The sequence below is a fragment of the Epinephelus fuscoguttatus genome, linkage group LG12 (genome assembly GCF_011397635.1).
Source record: "Epinephelus fuscoguttatus linkage group LG12, E.fuscoguttatus.final_Chr_v1".
Taxonomy (NCBI): Eukaryota; Metazoa; Chordata; class Actinopteri; order Perciformes; family Serranidae; genus Epinephelus; species Epinephelus fuscoguttatus.
In genome coordinates, this window is record NC_064763.1 from 17,987,545 (window position 1) to 18,009,059 (window position 21,515).

Sequence of the window (21,515 nt, forward strand, 5' to 3'; positions counted from 1 at the left end):
ATTACTAATTTAAAAGTCTTTTTGGATTAGAAATAATAGGTCTGGGATTTAAATGAGAAGATAGCTACAATTCTTGTTTGTCCTTTAACAAAGGCAAGGTCTGACAAATTTCAAACTTACTAGTATCAACAGAGATATAACTTGAACTTTTAATCTGGGATGTGAATCATTCAGTTTATAATTACAAGCAAGGGCGTAGGTTTTCTTTCAACATTGAAGGGGGGTACATATGTATAGGGGGCTTGGGGTAAATCTTGAGTGTCAAACACAATTGTCATGCACCAATTTGTGCCTTATATCCATCAATTTATGCATCTGCTACGTTGCTACTTGCATGTGTTTGGAAAATCCCTGTGGATCACCTGCTTCTCGGGACTTGTCCCCTCCAAAATCACCTGAAACAATCTGCGCTAACACAAGTTACAGTTGCAACACTACTCCAACATTGACATTACTGACTGCTCCCTCTGTTGGTTGGTTACAGGAACTGAACCACAATAAATATATAATCATTTCTGTCACTTTTGGGTCCAGTGCACATGAGTCAATTCATAGTCAAGCTGCCAAAATAACAGCAACACTTCTGTTTTAACAGTATCTCTAAAAACAATTCAGGTGTCATAAAATAAGACAATAACTCTGGGACAGCAATACGCTGCATTACCACATATGTATTGTACTGTAGATCTTGTCCAAACAACAGCTTATTGATATACTGTATGTCCAAAACCAGCTCATTATGTATATTTATCTTAGGGTGTAAAACCCTAGATTGCTTTGGAAGCACAAACATGGTAAAGACATGTGCAAGTATTTATTTTCTTTAGTACGTCTGGTTTTCCCAGCAGAAATTAGATTGGAGGACATACAGTGTTTGCATGACTGCCTTTAGAAATTATTGGTTTAACACTTTGAAACCAGGAGTGACACCACTTTACTTGCTTTCAGATACCTTTTGCAAGTTTTTAAACCTTTAAACCTTGAGCAAACGGGTGTGATTTCTTTCAGAAACGGGGAAAGGCAATGAGCAACTTAGGGAGAAACTACATTTAAAGTTTATATTTTTGTTTTAAAATTATGTTACAGAATTATTATAATTTTTAGGCACTCTTTCTGGGTTATTTCCATGTTTGTTTGTTTTTGACTGTCCTCTATATTTTTAACTTTCTCTTTTTACAATTTTTTTGGTTCATTTCTTTTCGTTGCGCCTTTTCCCCATGTTTTTAAAAGATATCAAACCAGTTTGCTCAGGTTTCAAAAGGTTAAAATGAAAAACATTTTAGGGCAACTGGGTGCCCTTATTTTTGGTTTAAGTCAACAGTCTTATGTACGGTGAACTGCAGGTTTTTTTGGGGGGACAGGCACTTTTAGGGGGTCTAACCAGTAGGTCAGAAGATTTATGTAAAATCTTTTTATCGCTAATTATACCCTAATTTCCCATGGAAGTAACTCAGCCTTTGCATGTGAGTAAATATTAGGTGTGTAAAGTCCATCAGACCCCAGATTGGACCCTTTGGTGGGCCGGTTCTGGCTCGTGGACCATATGTTTGACACCCCTGTTTTAACCAGTAGGAAACTGACAATACTAAGCCCCTGAGACTGAGGCAGAAATTCAGCCATCATAAATTTATTTTCTCACTTACACCTGAGTTTTTCCCACAGTGGCATGTCAAAATGTCCTCTGTGAAAAACGTCTATTCCACTGTGTATAAACCATACCAAAAAAATTAAATATACTGGGAAAAAAGTGTCCTTCAGACTTTTATTCATATTACCTTTAACTGTACACTCACATTTTTTAAACACATGCATATTCTACACAGAGCAAGGAGTCAGAGGACAAAACTGTCACTTGTAACAATAGATATCTGTTTATTGGTTCCCAGGATTCTTGCAGGAGGTTGAGCATATAACGCTCAAAAGAAGAAGAAGAGAAAAAAAAAGCATGACAGTCCGTATTTTAGACATCATAGCCAACGATGCCTCCTTTGCCGATGCACTCTCCAATGTAGAACCACATCAACACTTCAGTGGCCACCAGTCCATTCCTCGCAGCATCCTGTGAGGAAACAAAACATTTAGTTAGATTTGTTTCTGGAACAATCAAGTATATTGTGATGTTGGACACAGATGACAATCTTCAGGGTTTCTACAGCTTGAGGCAAGTTAGATTTAAGACTTCTAAATACTTTTGTTGCCCAAATATTTTCTGTAACATAAAACACCTGCTTCCACAGTACCATCAGAACCGTAAGACATGTTCTATGACTTACTTTTGACAACAGGATTATTTAAAATATCCTGTTTCACTGACACTGATCAATGAGACTCCATTATTCTGATTACACAATATCTCCTCAAGCACTACTCTACAAAACCCATAATATATCATGACACATTTTGTTTTGTGTTTTATTTTTTGTTTAAATATAATTATTCAAAGCAAAAAAATGTCAGAAACTTTAAGTGAACTCATTTTATAGGTAAGTATAAGCCAGCTCCCTATGTAGACAATTGTAGTTGATTTGCCCGGATTTTTCTGAGCTGTATCGCTGAGATTTCGGCCTCCACTCCAATTCATAAACCTCACTGTAAACGAATTACACTACAAAGAGAGGTCTATGGGTGACTAAGACATTAATGCTGGGAGAAAAAAAATACAATTATGTGTTATTTTTTAGTGCTTGGTTGTATCGAAGTGGCAGCACTAGAATTTTACAACTTAGGCAAAAAAATTAATAATGTGCATAGCTAGATCCTGCGAGGAATAAGTGGGCATCTATCACAATTTTGGAGACTTATGCCGGCCTTACACCAAACAACTTTTCAAGCAATTTCACTGTTGCAGTCAAATTTCTAATTTCGAGATAAAAATCATAGGAAGCTCATGGTGACCACTGTCAACAACCAGTAGCTGCACTCTCTCCAGCACCAAACAGAGCAGCAAACTGGGAAGAAAATATAAACAGAGGGGAGGCGCAAGAACATGAGCGAGTCTTGTCATGAACAAGTGGAGTTGTGCAGTGAAGATTGTCTCTTTAATGTGTCCTCCCATTTGTATCATCAGAGGTTAATCTAGCACAAGGTGATGCTTAGACTGCATTACTCAAAATCAAAATTAATCCTTCGGTGTCTCCCAAAGTGCCGCCCTGCTGTAGGCTTACTCGCACATCTTTTCTGGTTTTGTCTGACATTATACAACATTTGGACTGCAATTTTTAAGTGGCTCTCAAAAGCCTATAGACACATTCAGCCCGACCACAACGTGCACATTGGCTCAGGAAAATGTTGTCTATAACACAAAGTGAAAGACTGTGCCTGTACAAATCCAATACACGGAATAGATCTGAGACAATTTGGGGATCCTTCGTGGCACAGTGTCGCATTATCCTGCAACCATAGGGACTCTGATCTGCCTGGCTACATGAGTGTGACTGGTGTTTACCTCAATTGCTCATTTATGTTGCTTTGCCTTGCTCTCAAGACGTTACTATTGTGAAAGTGTATTTGCATACATTTTTAAACACTGCATTGTTTAGTGTGTCCTTTCTTTCATTGAAAAATTTAAAGTATTAAAAAAAAGTTTGACAAATTATCTTCAAACATGAGAGAGTGTCAGATTTCAGTCTTTTCTGAGTGTTCTCGTGTGTGGTGGGTATTTGTATTCAAGGCGTTTCCTACTCTACCAGGATATTAGAAAGTGTCCACATCTTGTTATTTTGAACGTTCACTTAGTTACAACAACCTGTCAATGAATCGAGGAGACAAGTCCTGAGAAGCAGGTCTAAAAGTAGCATGGCACATACTGTACAAAGCGGTGATTTAACTTAACACATTTGTATTGGGCTGATGATATAGCATGTCATATATTTTAATAACACAAACACAACAGGGCCTGTCTGTCAATAACACTCACCCTCACTGTGAGTTGACCGAGACGTCCTGACTGGACAGCCTTGAGGACGTTAGCGGCCCCCTGGATGGCCTTGGGGATGTCAGCAGGGGAAGGGGGGACAAGCTCAACACGGGCATAATACCAGAAGGTCTGTAGCCGAGGTTTTGATGCGGTGACAGCGGCTACGAGAGAAGAAATAATGCAATTAGGAGTCTGGTTTCCTATGCTGCGGCAAAAGTTAGCTTTCAGTTGCACAGCTCCTCGCATGCCGGTTGGTAGCTTTAGCCACTTAGCTACATGACTTGTGCTAATAGAGTGTAAACATGCAAGCTAGCAAGCTAAATAATATTTAGGAAGACAAAAAAATAGCAAGATGAAACCTCAACATAGTATGTTCTGCACCGTGTAGCATTAGCTAGCTAGCATTACACTCACTTCATTCATCGATTGAATGAACAGAATGTACTGTTAGCTAGCTTTGTTAGCCAGCTAGGTCTCGGTGCAGTTGACAGCAACGACCTAGCAACGTCTTGTCAATAAAGATTATACAACATACAATTTAATCCCACATTGTAAATAAATATTATGTTTGCTAAAACATTAAATTAACTTACCGCCGACTAGTGAAGGTACTTTAGCAACCAGTTTTTGCACTGCCTGTGCCATGTTGAAGCGTTTGTCGATGCTAACTGCCCCCCGCTAGCCGACTGAATGTCACCTCCAGGTGAAGGACCCCTAGCTGCAGCTGACCACAGAACTGCCTGAACAGAAACAGCTGCGGTTTCTATTTATATTGTTTATGGGTTTGCCTCATAAATGTCAAGTTGAAAAGTCACTAAGTACAAGTACTGTAGTGTAATTTTGAGATACTTATACTTTACTTGAGTACTTCAATTTTATGCAAATGTATACTTCTACTCCACTACATTTGTGTGATAGTAGTTAGTTGCTTATCAGATCGAGATTTTAATACAAAATAAACTAAGCACAGAAAGTAAGGAAATTTGTGTTTGGTGGATTATTTCTTTGTTGCAACATTGCTTCTTGGCAATACATCTTATACCGTTGAAAAAAAGCCTGGTCATTTCCCTTTTAAATGGTGCCACATTTGTAAGGAACATCCATTTGTGGGATGAGCAGCAGAGCTGAGTATGTGGGTTGCACCCATGAAAAAGTTGCCAGATCTCCTCTGCCAATACCAAACAGCTTTTTCATGGCTTTAATATACGGTAAGATCAGTTACATAAAAATCTTGGGTTAAAGTTACATACATTCTGCTAAAATACTTATGGCACATCATCATTCTTACATTAGTCTGGAAACTTGTATTTTAGGAGCCATTTTACCTGTGTGTTCATATTTTGCATGTATCTGTTTGTGTATTGTGTTTACAGACTACACTATTTTTGACCACTAGGTGGCAGTGTGTGTGTGTATGGAATATAAGGTAATACTGGTAACAGGTGACATTATTCAGGTATTTTATGGTCACGGTGGAGGGGGAAGTCATTTTGAGCATTTTAATTTCCGGAGGCATAGATAAAGTACAGCACAGAATAAACAGCCAAATTAATCTGGATAAATTCACATGCACATCAAGTCACCAAGGTAATCTATTTGTCTGTATCACCATTTAAAATTAATGGGAACATCTGCCAAAGATACTTAATGGTTTAAGACATTAGCTTAACACTTTTCACCAATGCAAGTGACTGTATTGGGACATTTTGAATGTGATGAACAGTCAACATGTATCTTGTCATGCTGTCATTAATTTTCATGTGGCCCTTTTATGTGTTTGTTATGCATTAGTTGATGTAATCTTTTGGAGATCAACATGGCAGATGGTTGGTGAATGTCTAGAAACACAAGTGAGATTTAAGATTTTTTTCATCACTACTATATTGCTCTCAATTACATTCTCAAAAAAAAGGGGGGGGGGGGGGGGGGGCATGGATCAATACTTTAAAACACCTTACACCAACATACAGTCATTTGCAGCATAACCCTTTGAATTATATCAACCCATATTCAAACAGAATGTTAAATGGAATCTTACTACAAACTGCATCATACGTAATAAGTGGTCCCATGTCGTTACTCATATCCATGGACTGCTCAATATTCAGCTCTCACTCTAATTGTTATGATCAAAAACAACAAGAAAGAAGAAGGGAAAATGGATTGCTTTCTGACCTTCTATTACTTTTTGGTTTCTTCCCTTCTTCTTTTTAATTTTAAATAGCTTGCTTCATGTTTTTTTTACTTTCTTTCGTTGTTGTTTTATGTCCCCCCATGCCTCCCCCACCCCCTTTGTTATTAATATTTACCTATGTACTCTGCTATGTGCTGTTACATAAGAAAATTAATAAAAAATCATTTACAAAAAAAAATAAAACCCAGCATCATACTATATAGCTGTCCCACATCCAGCAAAATCAGATGGGGACTGTAATCAATAAATATGAGTAAACTATGGATGTGTTACGTCATCTGAGCTGGCTTTTATTTTAAATTTCTCAAAAACTGCACAATAAAATCACATTAAATTTGACTTGAACAAAACAATGGAATCCTGTCTAAATTTCACTTTACATATCACACACATACATTATATGTCATAATATGTAGAGCAAATTTGGCATCTGTACTTTATCTGTGTGATTATAATGTGGAGTGGACAATAGTTATTACTGTTCTTTTATTCCTTTTTTATATTTTTTTTCTATATATACACATTAGAGTGGATGTCTGTTGTTTTCTTCTTATGTTTATGTAATTGTTCAATCAATTGTATTGTTGATGAAAACTAACTAAAAATTAAGTTCTTATAAAAAAATTCACTTAACTTTTTTAATTTCTCAAAAACTGTACAGTGAAAGCAGTCACGACCACAATTTAACTTATGTCAAATTACTAATGCATGATTTGAATGTCACGTTGTGTAACTCTGATACTATAAAGATCCGAGTAATCAATCACACAACTGATAATCACCATCGAAACTCAGCTGCTCAGCCTGCCAATCTTCACGTGCCTGGTTTCTTTTCATATCAGTACAATGTGAAATTATGGTTCTTTCAGACACTGACGATTTTATTGATTCTGTATTTAATCTGATTGAGATCATATTGTCGTTGGCTAAATGTTCGACATCATGACATGTATAACACAATACCAAAATACGTTTTTATATCATACACAAACACACATTACAACATTTCTTTGTCATTTATACAGCTGACACTGTTCCAGTTTCATTATTAGCTTATGTTATCTGATGTTTTGGATCCTTTGTGAAACCCCAGGACTAGATTAAGGCAATACTGTCCAATAAGATAATACCAACAGGCAAGTTTGTCTTGTTCAGCTCAGTTTGAAGTCTCTTCAGTAGTTAGGACGGGGAAGGAATGTTTTCAGTATTGTTTGAGTGTCTTTGCCGCTCACAAAGACGATATCTCATAACTATCTTCCTCCTGCTGAGACACAAACAAGAACATATTGTGGTCACTGATTAACTGATGAATGTGTTGACAGATTATGTAATGGATATAATCTTTTAAAGGATTTTTTTTACCTCACTGTCAGAGATATCTCTAGTAGGTGTGTCATGCTGCTTCAGCTTGTTGTAGCCAGTCTTATCCATGACTACTAAGGAAAGATAATGTCCTCCTTCCTTCACAAGCAAAATCACATCCTCCAGGTACTTCTCCTCCACATTTTGTCCATTGACTTCCATCACCACGTCACCCACAAGTAGCCCTGCACTCTGCCCAGGGCCTCCAAAAGCCACCTACAAGGGGGGAAAAGCAAAATCTAACACCACATTTGTCAAAATAATAATAATCATTTTGTTCTTCTTGCCTCAGTAATCTCAGCTCCCAATGTGTCTTAGCGAGTTCTCAGCTGATGACCGCTAAATAACTTATTGTGTTTGACATTAGCCATTCAGGTAAATGTAAATGGTCCCATTTGTTTCCTTGGCTTGGAAAATATGCAAGTACTAATCTTCGAACCAATTTGATTTATCATGAGGGATCCAGCTAAAAACAGGTTATGGGTGGTAGCCATTTTGAAAGTCCAAGATGGCCGCCACAGAAACGTTGAAAAGCTTTCCAAAAATGTGCAGTTTATAAACTCCCCAAAGATTTTGAACAAAGGTTGAAATCAGGACATTGTGAACCTGTTTATCAGTGCTATGCCATATTTCATCCCCACCTGGCTGATGAAGGTCCCAGAACACTGTGGGACGCAGCCCAGGTTAAAGCCAAACCCCAAAGGGCCTTTTTGGAGAGAGCAGCATCTGGGCTTGCAGGAGCCATCCATTTCCTTTTGTGGTGACTGCTCTGTTGCAGAGGCTGATCTGCTGCTTTCCTTTTCTCTCTCAACAGAACCATCCTCACAGAATAGAAGAGGGGATAGACCCAACTACAGATACAAGAATAAGAAAAGAAACTGTAAGAACTATCTGAATTATTTTTAGATATCGCTTCCATATAGATTTATGATGCATATTTTTATTTCTTAATTTTTGCTTTTAAAGATAAAACAAGGCTTGGACCAAGTTACAGAGAGCACCATTGGAAATATAAAAAAAACATTTGCATTTTGGAAAAGACATGTATTTGGTAAGTGATGCCCACCCGGGTGTAAAACTCCAGCCCCTGCTGAGTGATGGTGGTGAAGGAAATCTGTCGTCCACTCAGTCTCACTCTGTCCACAATCTCCTCATGCTTCAGTGACTCCACAGACTCCCCGTTGACCTCCAGCAGCAGCTCTCCGTCCTTCATACCTGCCCTCTCTGCTGGACTGCCTCTGTCCATCTCACGCAGAACATGAACTATTAATTGGAAATAAAATGCACAGATATTTAAGTGAAGGACTAAAGTCTAGAATGCATGTGGTTATTTAACACTCGTTTTGTCCTCTCACATGTGCGTCCTGATGGCGCCTTCTCCAGTCGAAGGAGGAAGCCGTAGCCCTCAGGCCCAGACACCAGGTGCAGTTTTTTGGCTCTGTAAGGCAGGTTATGTGGAACAGCCATGGCGGGCAGGATGGGCATCCTTTGTTGCATGTAGTTCTTCTCACTTTCACTGTCAATCACCAGGATGGTGATGTGATCGCCACATTTTTTCATCTGCAGCAAAACATTATTTATTACTGCTACAAAAAGGCTGTACATGATGACTTCAATCTCAACCCAGACACCAGAAGAAAATGCTGGCATTGTACATTACTGAAAACCACGGATACATTACATTTGCATGGCATTATGTAGCAAATACATTGAATGCTGTGGTTAATGTTAGGGTTAGGATTAGGCACAAAACCACTTGGTTATGGTAAGAAACAGTTCATGTTGGGGAGCACAAACCCAGCAGAAAAAAAAGCAATGTTACTACCGCCGTTGACAGTTTGCTGGAAAAAAAACTGATGGATCATTACAAAACACCCATGTTTACAGCCTCAAAAGCCGCTGGGGAAAAAATGACAGGTTGCGACAAAGCACCCATGTTTAGAGCCAAAAAACACGCTGGAAAAACACTGAAGGATTGCTACAAAACGCCAACATTTGGAGCCTAAACAGCTATTGGGGAAACAGATGCGTGGCTACTGTAAAAAACACCCACATTTAGAACCTAAGATCCGGTGGAAAAACACTGACTGGTCACTACAGAACACCCACGTTGAGAACCTAAAGGTTGATGACAGGTTGATACAAAATATCCACATTTGGAGCCTAGAAAGACGTTGGAAATACAGATGAGTCGCTACAAAACACGTATGTTTAGAGCCACTGGGAAAGAAAAATCGACAGATCGCTACAAAACACCCACATCTTGGACTAAAAAGCCGCTGGAGACACATCAATGACTCGCTAAAACACAATTAGTTTTGCTGTTTGTTGATCTTGAACATTGGTCTGCAACATGGCCTCTTACCTAGTGACACTCCCTCCATCTTCTGATGACAGATCAGCTCATATACCATGTCACCTTTGAAACTTTGATGTGGTGCGTATGAAACGTGCGAATGTAATGTATTCATGGCTTGCACAATGTATAATGCCAACATTTTCTACTTGCGACTGGGCTGTCAATATTGTAATTGAAAACCTCTTTTGTAGGCCATACAAGTTTCAAAAGGTTTGAAATAAACAACAGCACGATAAAATGGGGCCAAATTGTCGTGACGTAACTTTTAAAAAAATGCTTATAATAAAACAGGCAAACTTTGTACCATTCTGCTGAGTGCAGAGTGTGTGAGATCGGACACTGCTGCACCATTCATCCACACCAGGTGATCTCCCTTACACACCCCAGCCTTTTCAGCAGCACCTCCTTTAACCAGGTTCACAGAGAAGCGACCTTTCCCTCCTGCAAAGCAGAAACAGGAGGAGCAACTGAATACCACTGCAAAGAATTCAGCTCAACGCCCCTCCATTAGATATCTAATCTTGAACCTTGGACTTGTTGTGATTACCAGGAGTAGTGTTACCTTCTATGGGTGTGAAGTTGATGCCCAGACCTGAGACAGGATCCCTGGTAATGTGGCAGAGTCTGGGTTGTTTGCAGCCCTTCCCTCTGGCCAGACCTCGGAGGTCTTGACCTCGGGACATGGCCTGCTCATACTCCTCACCATCCAACACTAATAAACATAACTGGTGTCCACTTTGCTTTATCATCTTAGCCACCTGATTCATAAAAAGGAAATGGTTCAAGTTAAAATCCTCTCAGTCCTTTGGAGAGGCGTCTGTGAGTTGAATAATGTATGAAGCTCATCTTACCTCAGGGTGAGGGACATCATCAACATAGCAGTTGTTGACTTCCAGAAGCCTGTCTCCATCTTTAAGGCCACTGCACGCCGCTATGCCTCCTGACACTACATTTCTGATTACATGACCCTGGCACCCCCTCTCCACCCGCAGATGGAAGGCATAGGACTCCCCTTCCTCCCGTTTAAGGACACACAGACGAGGGCTGGGCGTTGACACAAAGTCTGAGCCAGGAAGAGACAGAAAAGCGCTGTCGTACCTTCTCAGAGCAGAGTTTACAAAGAAAACAATTATAAATGTGTATGCAAGATACCTTCTGTGATCACCATCACTGGGTTGTCTATTCCCTCTTTCGGATTAAATGTAAATTTTCTGCAAAGGGTGAAAGGAAAACATTTGACTCAAGGTTTAATTACAAACTGTTGAATATTAAATCTCATAAACTGGTAGGTGTACTGAACAACAAAACAAAGCAAAGTAAAGAACACAATTTCCCTTTTCTTTATGACCCTCTAAATCTGTTCTTGCTCAAGCAGATGAAGGAACAAGAAACGTATATGTTTCTCGAAATTTTAATGAAAGCACTCAATTAATTGCATCAATTACAATTTCAAGATCAGTTGCACAACCTCATCTGTTATGACGACACCATCAACATTTGTCTGTGAAAAGTGGGCCTTATCTGGGGCCCAAAGTCTTAGCAAAATACGTGACCTGCAAAATGACAATTTGTATACCAGTAGCTCACCATGTGTTATGCTGAATTCGTAAAGGAATATTATTGTTTTAACAGGATAAAGTGGTGTTGTGTCAGTATGCCCTTTCCTAACCCTTTCTCCGTGACGCTTAGTCTGTCGGAGCTAAATCGAATGATTGATTACTGATATATTGTCTAAAGCGTCATTTTTATTCAAGCAATATTCATAATGGTTTAAATAGACTTTTTTTTTTTTTTTAGATATTTTTTGGCTATTTTGCCTTTAATGGACAGGACAGGTAAGCGTGAAGGGGGGAGAGAGAGAGAGGGGGGATGACATACAGCAAAGGGCCACAGGCTGGATTAGATTAAATAGACATTTTGATATTATCTCCTGATCTTTGCTGAGCAACAGTTATGTGTAAAAGGAATTAAAGGCCTGTCCCATATAGAGGTCTGTCCCAAATATACACATGTTGATTTCAGTGATTTCAGCAAATAATAGCCTGGGCTTTTAATTGAAATAAGGTAATTGGGAACCACAATTAACAAGAGCAAAACTATATCAAAATATCTGTTTAAAAGCTCTCACACAGCTCGTGTAGTAACATCCATGTCTCATTTTTCCAGTCAGGCTCTGTATATTTTTCCAAACACATGCATTTTCACAAAAAAATGCAATATGAAATACTTCCAACTTACAGTAGCATACCCTGAGTGTACTTGAACATACTTTGCCGTGCATGAGACTGTGCTGAAAATTGTGACATCTTAATGAAAATGCATGTGTTTGGGAAGTACTGTGTGTACTGTGTGTGAGTTGTGTGAGAGTTTGTTAAAGTCTCCTCACGAATTCAAGATAACACGCTGTGAGTAATTGATATAAAAAAGGTCCTTTTGTGGATGAGATTACTATGTTTCAAAAGTCAACATGCCAATTACATCTATATAATTTCTGCTAGGCTGTATAAACTGTAGTGTGGTCAGGTCCAACTCTGTTCTATGCTGTGCTTGATCATCAATGCAGTGTCAATGTTTAAGTTTGAACTGATACTGACATAATGAGGGTATTTAAGAATGTATGAACACTGGTGCAAACATTTAGATAAAAAGCAAACTTACTCTGTCAACCCTATGATTTCCACCACACCTTGAAAAACAGATATCAAATGAATTTAACATCGTTAGCAGCACAACATTCACATAGTGAAATTCAATATTCACACATTTCTGCATTTATTTACCAAAATACATGACATAGAATTCATTTTCACCATTGATACCACACATCCTTTGCATTAAATTTTACAGCATACCAGCACTAATCAGACATGATCATAAACTGTTAATCCCTTGATGTAATATTAGTTTGAACTTACAGCTCTGTGAACGTCTGCGTGGTTCTGTCTAAACTGTGAGGCATCAGCTTAACAGTAAGACTTGTTTTTGTGCCTTGGATCACCAATGTGTTGACTTTAACCTCTCAGCTGAGGGATCATAAAACAGGGTTTGACTTTATGTAATTATCTTTAGTCTTTGCCCTCTCTTAAAGGGAGAGGTTATCAAACGACATTAAACACCTTAAAGGTGCAAATGTCCAACTAATGACTGATATAGAATGGAAACTTGGCAGCACCTGGCACATAAACTATCAGTCAGTCAATCGGCAATTTCAAATAAATCATTTGTTTTTAAGTGGATTATTGCATCAGGACAACTGAGACCGTAATATTTTCGGGAAAATACAATTAAAGGTCCAGTGTGTAAGATATAGGGAGATATACTGTCAGAAATGGACTAAAATATAATTAGTATATTTTTTTGTGTACATCACCTGAAAATAAGAACTGTTGTGTTTTAGTTACCCTAGCATGAGCTTTTTATATCTAGATAGGGAGCGGGTCCTCGTCCACGGAGATCACCACATTGCACTACCATGTTTCTACAGTAGCCCAGAATGGACAAACCGAACAACTGATAGATATAGCAATTCACGTTTTCATGTTGGCCACTGTAGTTAGCAGCCCCTCCACGATGAGCAGCATCAGAAAACAGTGGGTTTTAAATGTGAATTGCCTTATTCAGTGTTTTTAACTGTTTAAATCAACTGGTCCGTTTGTTTTGGGAAGGAAGTGACCTCTGCAGATAATTCAGCTCCCGCTAAAAACCTCCTGAACATCTGGATCAGAAAATAAGGTGAGCACAAATTACGTTATCAGAGAAAAAAGGTGAGCATGCACGCTCTTTGGAGACAGGCAAAACCATGTCTGAAAAACATTGATTTTTCATGTTTAACTGTTTTATTCAGTGTTTATACTGGCTTTAACCACCTGGTCCATTTGTTTTGGAGAGGATGAGACCTCTGTGGATAATTTGGTTCCCAGTAAAAATCACTTGAACTATGAAGGATTTCCAACCAGTTTTGGCAGTTTGCATTCTGCATTCCTTACTGCGAGATGCCACAAAATCCTCCCAAATCTTAAACTGCTCCTTTAAATCTTCACAAACAGTGTAACTGTTAGTCCATGACACCTCATGGATTGAAAAAAAAACATCCCTCTTACATGAAATGTTATGATTGTCTCAATAATTGCACCATTTATTCATTATTTTTTATTCCTTCTTAAGTGTTGTTCCACAGGGATTCGTTTTGGGCCCTGTCCTGTTTACATATATGTAGATTAGATTGTCTTTTGTGTGTCTATCGTGTTAGAAATTACAGCTCAAGTTGCGTGTACTGTTATTGAATTTCGACTAAATGAAAAGAATACAACATTACAGTAATATAGATATATTTCTGCTCTGATCATTTAATTTTGAGAGTGTCACAGGCTTGGCTTGTTGTATAGACACAGAAGCAGCTTTTCTCTGAGCTGCAGAAAGAGGACTGTTGAAGCAACTTTGCTCTCAGATCTGGATACACTCCCTTTCTGCTCTCAGGCTCATTACTGGTGATAATTATAACACTTGCTGCAATCTATATGATAATGTTGGTCAGCCTTGCCTGTCTGAGTGAAGTAATAACTAGTGGCACTTATTTATCTCGTCCTTGCTGCTCTGGTACTGTGACCTGTGCTTAGCCTGCAGCAGCCTTGAACGAGAGCTGATCTAGGAAAATCTGTCTTTTCTATCAGGGCAACAGTCTCATAGAATAATCGGTGATGTCTCCAGATAATCAGAACACTCCTACCTCCCTGCACCTTATAATATTTATTGATTGATATCATTCTATAAAAAAAACTGTCAACAGGGCTTGTGTATGCTCAGCCAGCCTGTCCAGGACAAATCAGGGTTCAATAGAAATAAAATAATGGCTCTTTATGGCCATTAGAAGGAATAAAACATTTCTACCCTCCTGAGACCCAGTAATTCATATTTGTCCTCTGTGAGGGACATGACAGTGAGGCCTTTATTTAAACGCCATGCATGCAGTCTAGCAGTCTACTTGAGTACTGATGTACTGTACAAAGGACATCCTGGGCTTTAATGGAAGCAAGGGAGACAAGTGAAGGAATCTGTTATAAAAACATTAATAAATACATTTTTTGAGAAAAATAAATCTTTGTGATAGGTTTCTTACATCCTAATTACATAAAGGAACAGCGTGAAAGGTTTAGGGGGATTTAGTGGCATCTAGTGGTGAGGATTGCAGATTGCAACCAGCTGAAACATCTGCTGGTTAGAATTCCTTCAATGTCCATTGTTCAGAAAGTTTTTAAGGGGAGCCGTATCATCCTCATCCGTTTCTCTCGTTGTAGATAGGTCGCTAGCCCAGCACCTGCTAACGTGTGCTCACCTTTTTTCTCTTTAACTTAAGATCCAGACATGAAATAAGGTTTTGCCTGGAAGCCAAATTATCCACATCATGGAGGGACTGCTAACTAACACAAATGACCCTGATCTAGAGCCAGTCACTACGTTTACATGCACAGTTTAGTCTAGCTCAACTAGGCCATTTAATTGGATCACTGTCCTTGTCCCAGTATACAAACATGGGAGGGGACCTAATTTATTGACCAAAGTATGTATGACTCCGCTATGATGGGTGGCGATATGCCCCCTTACAGCTAGTTAGTATTGGACATTTTTCCAGTTTCCCTATTACATCACAGACCAAACAATCCACAAAGTAGTTAACTACAGTTAGCTAGCAGCAAACTGGTACCATGGTGGACAACTTTATGGCTCTGTACATTTTGTACGTGCTGTACACTTTACTTTTTCTCTTTCTTCTCTTCCTCTGTTATGCATTTAATGATATTCGACTTCCGGGTCAAAGCCTGGGGCAAAAACTGTGGAGCATGCGTAGAGCGCCTAGACCAGTTCGGGTCCGTTTGACTGTATACATGCAGGAGGAATTTGACTCCCGATTGCTTTATCTGGGTGTATTAGTCCAACTTTGAAATTAGTTTTCCTCTGGGCTACTGTAGAATCATTGTGGTGATCTCAGTAGATGAGAACCGGCTCCCTACGTAGATATGAACGGCTCATTCTAAGGTAACAAAAACACAATGATTGTTATTGTCAGGTGATTGTACGCTAAAGAAAACATACTTATTATATTTCATTAAATCCTACACACTGGACCTTTAAATTATGTAAATTAAATCAATTTTCTTGCAGGTCTCAGGAGACTGTAGTTGACACATTTAACTGTCACTGCTTATCTGTTTGGTTCAGCATGTCAGCGACACTGAGCCCTTGTCTCTCTGACACAGTGTCAAATAAAAACAAACTGTTACAATAACATAAGGCACTTAGTAACTCTGCTCCCAGATGAAATGCATCTCTCACATCTACATGGCTAAGCAGCTCCTTTCCTGAATAGCTCATACCAGAGGCACTTCAGTGCAGCTAATGGGTCACTGTTTGCTTTTTACCCACCATAAAGCTTTTATTTAATGTCCTACAGCATAGCGGCCCTCTATAGACACACTAAGACAAGCTGCTGAAGCTTGATGGTCGAGAATTTTGAATGATCACAGTTCGAATGTATCATTTTTTTTTCAATCTTGGAAGCACTACCCAAACACATAGATTGAATTTGTTCCACAGGGCAAGGTATAGTAATCAAGTGTACTGTTTAACATCTATCTCTCATTAGACAAATAGTTAACTCAGATCTAGGTTTGAGCCTACATGCAGCACAGTACAAAGATAATATATACAGACAACCTAGACAAGATAGCTGACTAACAAAGATGAAGAAACGTTTAAAGGTTTGAATTCATTACCTGTGCTTGCTTTCATGTTGTGTCTCTTTCCCATCTGGGCAGCAGTCACTGACACAGAGAGATGAAACAGTGGGAGTACTGTACGCACAAACATTTATTCTGACCACAGAGAGACTCCTCCCTTAGAGGGACAGCGGGCTTAATGTTTAAACTGTATGTGAAATTTTGAGCACACGTGATTATGTGTAACAACCGCTTCGCATTGTACCATGGACTGATAGTACAAAAGCCATAACGAGATCACTCCCTAACTGTCTGTCTGAATTTTATCTTGTTATTCTGTTAAAGTGAGAACTATCTATGCATGTGTGCGTTCTATATCTGTGCCCTGTTCCCATCAGGATTACAGCCAAGACTGACTGTCAGTGTCAAGGCCAAAGCCTGGTGACAAGTTGCACAAACACACCAACATTCCAATAAAAATAACAGTGATATGTGGTTTGGCGGCAGAGGGAATAATGCTGATGGTGAGCAATGACTAACAACTGATTGACTGGAAATACAGAGAGAAGGAGGGAGATGAGAAAGCAAAGCATTATTCATGGTCATATCTATTTCCCTTGAAGGGTTCCAGGAAGCCAGACAACACTTAGAGACACAGTAATGGAGATGGGAGGTTTATAACTGGGTTCAAATTTTTATGATGTCACTGTATTTTTCCAGCATTTTCTAAGATGATTGGATTTCTCTGGATAAAATATTCTGAGGTTAAAGTGATGACATCCAGCATTTTTAAAGGGATAGTTCGGATCTTTTCAAGTGGGGTCATATGAGGTACTTATCCATAGACAGTGTATTACCTACAGTAGATGTCAATCAACACGCCTACAGTTTGGAGAAGCAGGCTCGAGCCCGACACGGGGGCTAAGCAATGTACTGCTGTGAATGGGGTCAGCAACAAAATGTATTTTAGCTACCTAAAAAAATCAGAATCAATTCAAGTGTACACTATATTTAGATTGTTTTCACTGCTTTACTTTAACATCAGACAGCACTTTTCGATGGGGAAATGAAACCGACAAATCACTCTCTTCAAAGCCAGACTCCATTGAGAAAAACAGTAATTTAACATCATTGAACACAGAAGCTGCTGCTCTAGTCCTGCCTCGATCAGTTATTTTGATTGTGTTTTTAACGTCTTTGGTGTTCAGAAGGGTTAGTTCAGAGTCACCAAAGTCACATAATAACACACACTAACAAACGGTAGATAGAGTCCACGGTAGACCAGCAGCTCCCATGTTCAGCAAGCCAAAAAATTAGAAAATTTGACTTTTTTTTAGGTGGTTTAGATACATTTTGCTGCTGCCCCCATCCACAGCAACACATTGCTTAACTTCCATATCAGCACTCCTGCTTCTATACACTGACTATACATAAGTACCTCATACAACCCCATTTAAAAAATCCAAACTACCCATCTGATGTTCATATGAGCTACAGATAATGATAATACATAAACACGGGCAATTCCAGTGAGCTTTTCTGTGTGCTAAAATTCCAATAAACCATCCACATGACAGCATTGCTATCAACTTATATGTATTCATTATGCGCTCACATCCCTTGCCCCTTTTTTTTAACATGCGCAATGGAAAATATGCTCTAAACTTTTGTCTTTACTTACTAATCATTTCTGAGTGATGCAAGTTGTAATGACACAAAACCACAGTGCATGACCTCTCACCCGCTTGTGTGTCTCCTATGAACTTGGGCAATGAGAGTATGTGAACAAAAAGGTTTTCTTTGGAGAGATGATACTTTTGCTGCAATTCAGGGTAAATTTGTGCAGAGTCACACTGGCATTGCCAGATTTGAGCAAGGCAAATATTCAGGTGCTTTTAGGCAAGTGCTGTATACATGGATTTGGTCAGATGCTCAACAGGTGGCACTGCAGCATGTCCAGAATATTCCATTGTCAGAAAATAGCATTACTCTGTTTGGTGATATCACTGTGAAGTATGGACATTCATTTTTAGGGGGCTTCTGTTGTTCCCCATTAAAATGCATCAAAAACATATAGTTGTTACCCATGTGAACATGAGAATAGAAGCAACACAACATATTGAAACTGTCTCCAACAATGTTTAATTGAGACCTCAGTCCACTAGATGGCAACAAATTCCAAATCAAATATGTGTGCACTGAAAACAGCATTTTATTGAAATTACACATAATTTGAATCACAAATGGGAATGTATTTGCTGAAACTTGATAATGTTTTAAAATTTCTGATAAGATAAGCCAAGTCAAAACCTATAAGTATGGGTTTATGTTGGGGAGGAAACAGGTTTGAACTCTCTACTGCATGTGTAAATTGCTTTATTTTTAATTTTATTTCTGTTTATATTGTAGCCCTATGTTTTAACTTGCATTATTTTATGTCTTACATGCCTATTGTGCTTTTATTTGCATGCGTTTCTTTTCTTTTTGCACATTTAATAAGCATTGTCAAAGGGAGGTCCAAGATTTTCATTGCCAACTACTGCTTCTATAATTGTTGTGCATTTTGTAAGATAATGTTAAGATAATCCTTTATAAGTCCCACAGTGGGGACATTTGCATTGTTACAGGAGCCAAGGTGAAAGTGTAAAACAAGAAGCATTATAACAAGTGTGCATCAGAAAAAAACACAGAGCAATATGACAAGTAAGCTGTAAAAATAAGCAAAATATAGGCTAATAAATAGACAGGCTGAATGGCTGAATTCACATTATTGCATGTAGGAAGTATTGCACAGTTTAGTATGTACAGACATTGCACCTGATTGATGACTGCAAACACTGACAACATTTTAAAAAAGGATAATGAAGAAGTTGAATCGTTGTATTTACCACAAAGAAGGCAGCTGACCCATGGATACAATTCAAAGACACTGGTCCCAACTTTGAGCCATTCACTCTTCAGACCTTACGTCAAAATGATCTGTCTTTATTGGTCCCTCCTCTGACTGGTATTTGTAGCCAGTTAAAACTACTCATCCTCCTGCCTGTTAGGTGCAAAGGCTCACACACAGTCAATTAGTAACTTCCCTTCTGCTGACATTCAAAGGTTAGGCTACAACAGTGAGTTTGTGAAAATGAAATGAAAACCCAATGACCCATGATGGTTTGTGAGGGCATTATTTAGCCTGTCTGTTACAGTTCAAGTCAGATTAAATATTTCTAAGTTGACAATAGGGTGGTTTTACCATCCTCATATGACAGTGAGTGTGACAATAATTGGAGGGAGTTCGGTGAACGTGAATAGTGGTGGATCTTCCTGTAGGTGACAGGTAGCTGCATAGGATGCCACCCAGGGGCCACACAGTACAAAAACAAGAAGACGAAATCTGCAAATTTACACACACATTGTATTCTCTTATTGTTTGTTATTTATAGTCATAGTTTGTTGGCTAAGCTGTTTATTTGTGCTGATTTGTCATTAGCTCTTGTTAGTAATAAATACAATAAATAAAGATTATGTGGATTATCAAAAAAATAAATAAATTATGGTAATTGTTATTTATTTATTTATTTAAATGGGGCACCAATTTTCTTTTTGTTTGTTTTTTCCTATGTAAAAAATAAATAAAACATAAGGGAAATGGTGAGGTGTGTAAGTGCAGAATATTAAAATAAAAAACAAGAGGAAGTGTTTGTGTTGCATTAGGGTTTAAAAAAAATATGTAGACTAATAATGATAATAATAAGTTGTTTTTATTTATTTATTTATTTTCATTTATTTTAATGCTGGACACCAGGGGAAGCCTGCCAAGGGCACCAAATGTGCTAGATCCAGCACTGAGGGTGAACCTTTTAAAAGACAGAGAGAAACAACAGAAAATGAGTGTGTACACAGTATGTTCATTCCTCTAACCTTTGCCTCTGTAACGTGGAGCAGAGTGAATGATAGAGAGAAAGAGAGAGAAAAGAAGAGAAGAGCCAATAGGGCTTTTATGGGACTTTTCAATCCTGGTTCCGGATCCAAGTGTCAGTCCCTCTCAGTCATCCCTGATGGGATCCTCCCAGCCACAGGAAGACACGGAGCTCCCATCTGTGCCTAAATCCTTGCCAAAGCACTGGAGTGTACTAACGGTCAAATATCTGTAAAGGAGACAGTTACCTTTTTGTACGCGTGATCCCATTTGCTGCACATATCTCAAGTCCAAGCATGGCTGCTCTTCTGTGGACCTCACTTGACTCCTCGATGGGCTGCAGGAGCTGAAATGCAAAGAGAGATGGGGGCATGTGGTTGGGGAGTCTATAAGGAAAGACAAGGGCAAAGGCTGCAGAACCACCAGTGCTGCCCCTTTATTTTGCATGGAGCCTGAGGCTAATCTCAGCTTCAGCGGGCCTGTGTGACATCCTTGCAGAAGAGTCCAAAGGCTGCTCTTTTTATCGTGACACACATGGCTTCTCTGTTTGTGTCTGAGTCTTGCGTTTCCTTGGTCTGTGAATCCATGGCAACAGCAGCAGCGTGAATGGTCTATTCAGGACGGCCTCCACTACACGCTCTGCCCCTGAGACTATAGATCAGCACACGAATTGCATGCTTGGTTTGGTCCCGGTTTATTAGACGTGGTCCCAGGTGTGAAACAAAAGTCATCAATTTAATATCAGGAAAAAGGAAATGGGAAACTGCTGTTTGGGCTCCGTGTAATCCTCTGTCATCTCTGATATTCATTCTTTTAACTCTGGAGTGCAAAACCAATCATTTGCTTATTTATTCATGATTGCTTTCCCTAAAATGTTACCGCTTGTGTTCAGAAATCCAAGTACTGTGGTTTTTAGGGGGTTTATTCATACCTTCTGACAGAACAGATGGAGAGAGAAACATTGGTGGTACATCTTTAACATTAATATGATGATGCATGTTTGCGATGCAGGAATTCTTTCTTGAACCTTTTTGTAAATTATATACCCTACCCCAACACTT

General features: G+C 38.9%; 2 protein-coding genes across 3 annotated transcripts; both read right to left on the minus strand.

Moving 5' to 3' along the window:
- Nucleotides 1-1,848: 1,848 nt before the first annotated feature.
- Nucleotides 1,849-4,667, minus strand: atp5l (ATP synthase, H+ transporting, mitochondrial F0 complex, subunit g). Its single transcript, XM_049591997.1, has 3 exons — nt 4,510-4,667; nt 3,917-4,077; nt 1,849-2,059 (listed from the first exon to the last, which is right to left on the minus strand). Exons 1-3 carry the CDS (start codon nt 4,559-4,561, stop codon nt 1,961-1,963), a joined length of 312 nt encoding a protein of 103 aa, XP_049447954.1. The 5' UTR covers nt 4,562-4,667; the 3' UTR covers nt 1,849-1,960.
- A 2,398-nt stretch (nt 4,668-7,065) lies between these two features.
- pdzd3b (PDZ domain containing 3b) lies at nt 7,066-19,532 on the minus strand. 2 transcript variants are annotated; one of them, XM_049592532.1, is made up of 12 exons: nt 19,433-19,532; nt 16,602-16,649; nt 12,490-12,517; nt 10,984-11,042; nt 10,683-10,894; nt 10,394-10,589; nt 10,136-10,272; nt 8,828-9,032; nt 8,539-8,735; nt 8,114-8,323; nt 7,473-7,688; nt 7,066-7,374 (listed from the first exon to the last, which is right to left on the minus strand). In XM_049592532.1, exons 2-12 carry the CDS (start codon nt 16,633-16,635, stop codon nt 7,339-7,341), a joined length of 1,530 nt encoding a protein of 509 aa, XP_049448489.1. In that variant the 5' UTR covers nt 16,636-16,649; nt 19,433-19,532; the 3' UTR covers nt 7,066-7,338. The 2 variants fall into 2 exon arrangements, with proteins under 2 accessions (XP_049448489.1, XP_049448490.1); XM_049592533.1 differs by having other exon boundaries at nt 7,066-7,371; nt 19,433-19,527.
- Nucleotides 19,533-21,515: the final 1,983 nt, after the last annotated feature.

Bases quoted from the DNA above. Each gene is read 5' to 3' on its own strand.
- atp5l (XM_049591997.1), bottom strand. From the start codon at position 4,561: ATGGCACAGGCAGTGCAAAAACTGGTTGCTAAAGTACCTTCACTAGTC. The intron at 4,078-4,509 runs GTAAGTTAATTT...CTTCTCTCGTAG, and splicing joins AGTACCTTCACTAGTCGGCG to CCGCTGTCACCGCATCAAAA. The intron at 2,060-3,916 runs GTGAGTGTTATT...GTTTCCTCACAG, and splicing joins TCGGTCAACTCACAGTGAGG to GATGCTGCGAGGAATGGACT.
- pdzd3b (XM_049592532.1), bottom strand. From the start codon at position 16,635: ATGGGAAAGAGACACAACATGAAAGCAAGCACAG. The intron at 9,033-10,135 runs GTACAAAGTTTG...GTTTTGCTGCAG, and splicing joins ACTCTGCACTCAGCAGAATG to ATGAAAAAATGTGGCGATCA. The intron at 7,689-8,113 runs GTGGGGATGAAA...CCCCCCTTGTAG, and splicing joins CTGGGACCTTCATCAGCCAG to GTGGCTTTTGGAGGCCCTGG.